The sequence below is a fragment of the Dioscorea cayenensis genome, chromosome 17 (genome assembly GCF_009730915.1).
Source record: "Dioscorea cayenensis subsp. rotundata cultivar TDr96_F1 chromosome 17, TDr96_F1_v2_PseudoChromosome.rev07_lg8_w22 25.fasta, whole genome shotgun sequence".
NCBI classification, from domain to species: Eukaryota; Viridiplantae; Streptophyta; class Magnoliopsida; order Dioscoreales; family Dioscoreaceae; genus Dioscorea; species Dioscorea cayenensis.
This window is the reverse complement of record NC_052487.1, coordinates 19529451-19538617: the sequence shown is the minus strand read 5'-3', so window position 1 is coordinate 19538617 and position 9167 is coordinate 19529451. Positions and strand designations below refer to the sequence as shown.

Genomic DNA, 9167 nt, shown 5'->3' with positions numbered 1-9167 from the left:
CCTTTGAAATCAATCTCAGTCGTCCATCTGGTCATCTCATTCCTCGAGATTGAAAATATTTCAACGGCTCCGATTGGGAGAATTTTGTAGGAAATCAATCCAAACTGTCCATCAGATCATATCTCGTTCCTCGAGATTGTAACACTTTGAACGGTTCAGATTGAAAAGATCTTATAGGAAATCAATCTCAGCTGTCCATGAGATCATAGCACATTTCTCGACATTGTAACTCTTTGAACGGTTCAGATTGAAAAGATCTTATAGGAAATCAATCTCAGCTGTCCATGAGATCATACCACATTTCTCAACATTGGAATTCTTTGAATGGCTCAGATTGGAAAGATCTTGTGGGAGATCAATCTCAGCTGTCCATCAGATCATACCACGTTTCTCGACATTGTAACTCTTTGAACGGCTCAGATTGAATCATCGATGGGCGCCACCGCCTGGAAATCAGACGGTGGACTTGAACTATAATTTGAAGAAGATTTATTAATTTCGTGCTTTTTTCTGTATAAAGATAATCGTTGTATAATGTATTATTATTATTATTATTATTATTATTATTATTATTATTATTATTGCTGCTGCTATTGTTTTTGTTATTATTATTATAGTGTAGTTTTAGAAAACATTTGAGAATATTTTTTTTATCTTTATACACAGTGATATGGATGAAGATTTTATAGAGCTATATATATAATTTATAAATCGCGCTTCTCAATTTCAAGAGGATGAAGATGTTGTGGCAATTCCCCCATTCGCATATGCTCCTGAGGGTTGGTGCTTTGTTATCCTACCTCAAAAAATATATATATATATATATATAATTTATAAAATAAAAATTACTATAAATAAATTATTCTTGATTTAATTTTGTTAAAAAAAAAAGATAAATTTGTCATTGGTGTCAAAATAGCAAAAGAAAAACAACAGAATTACGATTTTAAACATGTACTGATATCTTTTTTATGGATTGAGTTTAATTTTTGTTAAAGTATATTTATTATGAAACAATATTTTTATTTTCATTGACTAAAAACAAGACATGTATTTGGATAAAATTGATTTTTATACCTTCATGGTTTCAAAGAGCTGTAACACGATTCTTCCAATTTAACTTTTCATAATTTTATATTTTAAACTTATATTTACAAAAAAAAAATTGATTGAATTATTACACAATAATTTTGATCTAAGCTGATGGTGATTTAAAATTGAACATCAAAATCCACACAAGGTGAGAGCATAAACTGCTCACTGAGCTTGTTTCATGCTTGTGCATATCATTGACTTCCAAAAGACAGATATATATATATATATATATATATATATATGCAAACCATCCTCTATAAATATCCATAGATAAAAAATCTATGGATGTCCAATTATTAATTGTTGGATAGCGATCAAAAAACTGAAATTGATGAACAATAATACTATTTATTGTACTGTTTCAAAAAATAATTACTGTACTTGTTATTGTATTAAACATTGTTCATTATTATTGGGCGTTAGATCGAGATCCAATGGTTGATAATGGATGTCCATAGATTTATTATCTATGAATGTCCATAGATGAATTGTTACGACATAATTTAGTTATTTCCATGACATTAGATATTGATGCAACAATTAACTAGTCATTAATCCAAACTATTTGAGATTAGCAAACTTTCCCTTCCACATCAATTTTTCAAAAATCAAATCAAATATATCATATTGTAAAGCTTCTACTATTTTTTTTTTAAAGCTTATTTCTTCATTTTTTACAATTCTCCATTTGAAGAGATTCGTTCTTTTTATAAAGTTAACTACCAGTTATCTTAACAAATTTATTTAGTTTTCTAACAATGTCTTACATTCATGTGAATATTATTATTTTGGTTATGTCCATCAGTAGAGTGTGTTATTTCTTAATTGCCCAATATTTTTGGCCTCTATATCATAAATTAAAAAGGCATTCAATAATTATATATATATATATATAAACCATTGTCATTAGGAAGGTAACACTAATTTTTGATGTGCCACTATTTCAGACAATAAAAAATTTGTCAATTAAAACAATCACCTAAAAGAAAATATTCATTTAAATACTGTCTTAATGTTATGCTAATATTCAAAAGCGTCTAATTTCCAACCTTTTGGATTGTGATCAAGAGACATAAAAATCATAAAAATAAACATTACTATAATTGCATCAAAAACAAGGTCCCAATTTAGGGGCCCCATTTTGATTTTGTGATCAATTATTTCACACACCACATCAAACTTCAACATTGTACTTTTTCCAACACACACACACACACACACACACCATATTCATGATTTCTTTTATGTAAATAATGTAAGCGTGAATAATTATAATTAATTACAACCTTATTATTAGATTTGATGATGTGCACTTCTATAGATATTTACAATAAAATCAGATGAAATAAATAAAATCAGATTCATGAACACAATTTTTGTGTTAATGAACATTTATTAATTTTGGTGTTTGAATTCATTGTGCAACATTTAATTTGAACAATTTAAATGCATGCAGTAATTGTTTTTAATCTATTTCATCTTGCTATCCACAACAAGCATCCATTTTATTATTTTTAAATTAAAAATCCAAATTTAAAAGTCAAAACAACACTATTTGGGATGAACCTAACCATTTTCTTATGTATTTTAATGCATGGCCCACTATAAGCATAATAAATTGATGCGGAACATTCAATTTGAACATGCACATATTTCTAAAATTAATCAGAATAAAAAAATACTGCATTCTTTTTCCTCATGTGATGCTTAAAAATATATATAACCCATATATGTATATACATTTTTCTATTTTATATAATTTTTTGACAAATATGAAAAGTGCATGCACATTGAGAGCATGTGTACACTCAGGAATTAAAAGTCTCACCGTGCACCCTCACTTAATGACACTCCCTTGACGACACAAAGTTTAGACCGTAAACTTATATTTACGATCGAGAATTTGTTATTATCATCATCGTATCTAACAAATTTCAAACATGAGTAATAAAATTTTAATACCAACATTTTTTATGCTGGGGCAAATACGACTAGATCAAAAGTCTATTAGCATGTGTATATATATATATGGGAAAACATCATCTAGGGACGTCCCTAGATTTCAATTTTAGGGATGTTTTTAAATCTAAGCCGTTGGATCATCATCCGATGGTTGATTGATTATATAAACACTGTACACCTTTCTACTGTTCATGATCATTGTACAACACTGTAGAACGCGGTTTCTACTGTTCATAATGATAAGAGCCGTCAGATTTTCATCCGATGGCTACTATGGACATCCCTAGATTTGAAATCTAGGGACGTCCCTAGATGATGGGTTCTCTATATATATATATATATGTGTGTAAATTTCTAAAAAAAATATAAAGAAAATATTTGATTATTTTTTATTGTAAGGTTCAAAATTAGCGTAAATAAATAATAATTTTTATCTCATTATTATTTTTTATAAACATATATAAACCAGGCTACCATAAAACCAAATAAGTTGTCAATTATCTCCCAAATGGTTAAAAATCTAAAAAAATAAAAATAAATCCTGAATTTCTTAAATCACAAACAATAGTAGATCTCGCTTGACAAGTATTTTACATGTATACAAATTGGAATTTAAAATAATTTATTTAAATAATTAAAAATTTTACTACTTGGATCAGTCCCTTGTATATATATTTTTTTAATCCTTAATATAATGCATGAATAGGATCAGCACCCTACTCAAGATAGGCTTGTTCTTTTGGCAGTCTTTTGACATAACAAAATTCTCATACAATAATCATGAGGACCTCTCCTTCTAATCAAAGTTTGCTTGTCCATGTGTTCCAATATGTATATATTAATTTATTTATAATAATATTTATTGATATACTGTTATAAAATAATTTATTTAATAGAAGGATCATTATGTATCCGTCCTCATTTTGCCTTGCAATTTAAGCAACCTAAGGATTCACTTCACACACTCCCACACCACCCTCCCTCATGTCCAAAAGTTTCATCATTTCAGCTAAAACATCTCAAGTCCCATGTGACTTCTCTCCCTTCTTCCCCTCACTCTTCTTGCTTCCCTATTCTCTTTCCTCTGAATATAATATAATATAAGTATATTTTTTGTATTTTATAGGTGAGAAGGTAATCTTAATATTTATATATATCTCTAAGAAATTAATTATTTTAAATACAAAAATTAATATAAATATTAAAATATAAAAAAAACCTCTCCCCACCTTTAAAATGGAATTGATATTTTATTTTATTTTATTTTTTTGACAAATACGACAAGTGCAATTAGTTATAGCCATGCATACGAAATAGGATATTGATCGTCCATCCATCTGGCACCTCATATAATGATGTGGACTATAATGAAGGTAGATCGATTATCATACACGTCAAATAAGACTTGAATTCAAAATATTTAAAAATCCTACATTACATTTTCACAGTGGGCCAGTATTGCTGGATTAAAAATCTTTTGGTATTTTTAAATTTTTTTAATAAAGATGAACAAGCCCTCAACCATTTCACTTGATAGAAAAATAAAATTCCAACTTTTATTTTTGGGGCAATATTGCTAAAGTTATTTTAGGATATAGATCGGGAATTAATTTTTCTTAAACTTTAATAATTATATCAAAATTATTAATTTAACATTTTGCTCATCAACCAAAAAAAAGATTATAATAGCAAAATTCTCGGTGTTTATAAGAATATAAAAAGAATTCTTTTAAAAACCCAATATACAAATATAAATAATAAATATATATATGTTTATGCATTTATAATGAAGACAGATAAATGATTCTTTTCTTTAAATGGTATTTAGTTTGAGCACTCTTTCTCTTTTTAGTATACAGTATAACAGCTGTGCAGGGCCGTTTCTTCCTTTTGCTTTCTTGTCCCCAACCCTAAATTTTTTTTTAATTTAAAAAAAAATTAAAAATTACACCAAAGACACCCACAGTCTCTCTCTAGCTTTCCCTCTCTAGACATAGATACCACCAAATAGACCTTGGAGAGAGAAAGAGAGGGTTTTGTGCACCTTTTCCTTTTTCTCATGGCCTTCAGTTAAAGTTAAAATCAAGAATTCCAGGGTTTATAGCTCTTCACCACCTTAGCTTCTTCTCTCTTCTTTCTCCTTCTCCTCCTCCTCATCCTTCTCACTCCTCCTCCTCATCCTTCTCACCTTTCTCAATCTATACATGCTTGTTATTATACTTGTTGTTGTTGTTGTTGTTTCATGGCTAATGGAAATCTACATCATCACTTATAAGCTTTTCAATCCTAGCTCTTACACTACTCAACCATGATGAATAGAAAAGCATCAGTAAGCACTGCAGATCTCATAGATGCAAAGCTTGAAGAACACCAAATATGTGGATCCATGCAGTGCCCTAGTTGTGGTCACAAACTAGATCGAAAACCGGTATGTTTTTTTTTTTTTCTTTATAACTTATATATTATTAAAATTTCATTTTATCATTTCATGTGTTTCTTGATTTGAAAACATTTGAACTGAAAAGATTGAGAAAAATCAAAAAATGTAGAACTGGGTTGGTCTACCAGCAGGAGTTAAATTTGATCCAACAGATCAAGAGTTGATAGAACATTTGGAATCCAAAGTTTTATCAGAAGACACTGCAACAAAGTCTCATCCTTTGATTGATGAATTCATACCTACAATTGAAGGAGAAGATGGGATTTGTTATACCCACCCTGAGAAACTTCCTGGTAAACCCTTTCCTTTTTTCTTTCTTTCTTTGTTTCTTTATTTTTTTTTATTATTTTAGTTATTTTTTAAATTAATTGGGGGAAAAAAGAAAAGAGTTAATATGTAAAGAAGATGCAGTGAGTCTGTCTTGATGTTCCCTAGAAAGCAAAATCACAAGTTTTCTTGAAATACATGCAAGACATAATCATGGAAAAGATTGTTCAGAGGTTTGCTCTAAGGTTGTTTGTTACATCTGACAAGAATATCAGACCTAATTATTTTTTTTTTCTTTCTTTTTTATTATTATATTTTTTTTTAAGGGGTTACAAGAGATGGTCTTAGCAAACACTTCTTTCATAGGCCATCAAAAGCATACACAACAGGAACAAGAAAAAGGAGGAAAATTCAGAATGAATGTGATCTTCAGAAGGGTGAAACAAGATGGCATAAAACTGGCAAAACAAGGCCAGTAATGGTGAATGGAAAACAGAAAGGCTGTAAAAAGATTCTGGTTTTGTATACAAACTTTGGGAAACATAGAAAACCTGAGAAGACTAATTGGGTGATGCATCAGTATCATTTAGGTGAACTTGAAGAGGAGAAGGAAGGAGAGCTTGTTGTTTCTAAGATTTTTTATCAAACTCAACCCAGGCAATGTCATTTGAAGACCGATAATTTAGTCTTCGATGAGGTATACTATCAATTTCTAATGCTTTTAATAGTCCCACATCAGTTAATTTGGTAAATACGATGATATAAATTTTTATAGGTTGAAGAACAACAACGGAAGCAGCATTTCATGTTAGCCGACCGAGTAATCCAATCTCGACTGTCATTCCTCCCAATTCCCACTTCACATCAGACATCGATTGTTCTCGACGATCCTTTTAGAATGTCATTTCAGGTAGGGAACTTTTATATGCTTCTATCATAACATAAGTGAGCATCTTCTTTTGTTATACCTTTTCTGGTTTTTATGTGAATAACAGCAACAGCAACATCAGAGAATGATAGAAAGGTCTGGTTCTGGTTTAGAGGATGTGATTATGGGTTGCACTTCAACTGAAAATAAAGGAGTAAGTATTAATATATACTTGTGGTTTTTTTTACTTTGCTAAATTTCTATAATTTCTCTGATTGCATGCATGCATATATATGGTGTTGCAGGAATCATCAATGCAACAATCTCAGGAAACAGAATGGTTAAAGTACTCATCTTATTGGTTACCTGACAATCCTGATCACCATGGATAGCAGTAGGAAGGAGCAAACCTTTGAAAACTGACAGAAATAATTTTTGTTCAAATAGGAGGAGGAACCATGGGCCTCTAAAACTAACTGTAAAGAAAAAGAAAAGGAAAGGAAAGATGAATCAGATGATGTTTGTTACTAGACTTAGCTGCAATAAATACAATGCATTGTTTCTTTTTTTTGTTTTCTGCAGTTCAATATCTTCATGTTGATTGATTAATTAATTCTTCCCATTTTGTTGATAGAATGAAAGGTGGGGAGTGTTTCACTTTTATTTATTTATTTTGTATCTGTTTTTGTTGGATTAAAGTGAAAGTTTTGAAGGTTCATGAAGATTGCAGTTAATTTATCTATTTGTTTTAGTTGTGGTCCTCTTATTTAAAGTTGATTATTTATAAGAAAGTGATTAATTTACAGGTGTAAATCAAATATTGTTGAGTAGAGAGAGAGAGAGAGAGAGAGAGAGAGATTTGCACCATCTTTTCCATGTCTTCGGACGTTGCATGAAAGAGCTTGAAAATGTGGTCATTCAATGAAGTTTCTTAATTATTACAACTAAGGAATAAAGAAGACATTTGGGTTGCTTTTTCTTTTGAGTGGCTAAACTAACACTCTCGTGCCTTTGTTGCATTCCTAATAAAATTGTTGTATTCCTTTTATATAATCATATTGTTTGATGAAGATAATAAATAAGCGTTATGTTATATATATATATATATATATATATATGTTCATGTTTTTCTATGTTGAAAAACTAACTAAAACAATAGCATATGTATTTATAATAATTAATGGCCAATCAAATGTTTGGTATATATATATTAATACAAAAAAAAAAAATGAGTCTATATATGATCATATTGGCGTATGTGTGTTTATACAAATGATCCATCAAATAAATTTTAGATAACTAAGATATAAATTTAAGTCTCTTTATATATATAATATAAATCTGAATACCTATTTATGTTACCAATCAAATAAAAACTAGCATGTACACACAATTGATACCTAAAATGTTTGATAAAAATAGTATATTATATCCCACACTAACATAAAGACTAACATGTCGCGTATTTATACTAATGGTCCATCAGATATTTAATAAAACTGACAATGTAATTTCAGTTAATTAAAGATATCTTTTAATATATATATATATATATATATATGAAAATAAAATATGAAATTACATTATGATGTATATAAAAAGTTTTACTAAAATTTAAAATTAGAAAATATTTTTTTGCTTTATTTATTATTATTTTGTTTTGAAAGATGTGAGAAGTGATTTAAAAAGATAGATATTTACGAAAGTGCACTACTTCTCCTTCTTCTTAGATTTTCTCTATATTATATATATATATATATCTGTTTATTTTTGCAATAAAAAAAAATATTTCATTTTATGTAAATAAATCATATATACATATATATAGATGGTCTGAGTAACATTCAATGTTAAGTTATTCGAAGTGAGCTTACAAAGATTTATATAAGCTTCTCAATTAATTAAGCCCAATAAATTGCCATCTTATTTAAATGAACGGCAACTTAAGTAAAAAGGAGTTCTTCACTCATCATCCAATAATAATATACATATGCTTAATTAGAAGAATCTTGAAGTACTAGTACTACCCCTTGTGGTTGGCCTCTTTATACCAATAAATTAAAGAAGATCCTTCCTGTACTAGCCAACTCTTTATATATATATATATATATATATATATATACATAGTACAATACATTTTCTATAAAAATTCATAAATAAAAAAAATCTATGAACATCTAATTACCAGCCGTTGGATCACGATCCAACTGTGTACATTGATAAACAGTAATAACTGTATATATTATTATAGTAAATATTGTTTATCAATAGGTGTCCATAGAAATTTTATCTATGTACGTCCAGAGAGGAATGATTCTCTCTCTCTCTCTCTCTCTATATATATATATATATATATATAATAGACATATAGAAATGGAATGTCTTATTTGTAAATTTTTTTTAAAATTGTAAATTTTATTTTATTTTATTTATTTATTTATTTTTGTCTATATAGGAATTGAGTTACCCAATTTAACAGGCATGTTGCAAGTATTGAGCTGACACATACTTTTATCTTGTACTAATGAAGAATTA

General features: G+C 28.6%; 1 protein-coding gene across 1 annotated transcript; it reads left to right on the top strand.

The window, feature by feature from the left end:
- The first annotated feature begins 5135 nt into the window (after positions 1-5135).
- LOC120281225 (NAC domain-containing protein 75-like) lies at positions 5136-7029 on the top strand. Its single transcript, XM_039288102.1, has 6 exons — positions 5136-5485; positions 5607-5790; positions 6091-6461; positions 6540-6674; positions 6760-6846; positions 6938-7029. The coding sequence occupies exons 1-6, from the start codon at positions 5366-5368 to the stop codon at positions 7022-7024; spliced, it is 984 nt and encodes a 327-aa protein (XP_039144036.1). The 5' UTR covers positions 5136-5365; the 3' UTR covers positions 7025-7029.
- Positions 7030-9167: the final 2138 nt, after the last annotated feature.

Coding starts and splice junctions, on each gene's coding strand:
- LOC120281225 (XM_039288102.1), top strand. CDS start 5,366: ATGATGAATAGAAAAGCATCAGTAAGCACTGCAGATCTCATAGATGCA. Junction 5,791..6,090: donor CCACCCTGAGAAACTTCCTG/GTAAACCCTTTC, acceptor TTTTTTTTTAAG/GGGTTACAAGAGATGGTCTT. Junction 6,462..6,539: donor ATAATTTAGTCTTCGATGAG/GTATACTATCAA, acceptor AAATTTTTATAG/GTTGAAGAACAACAACGGAA.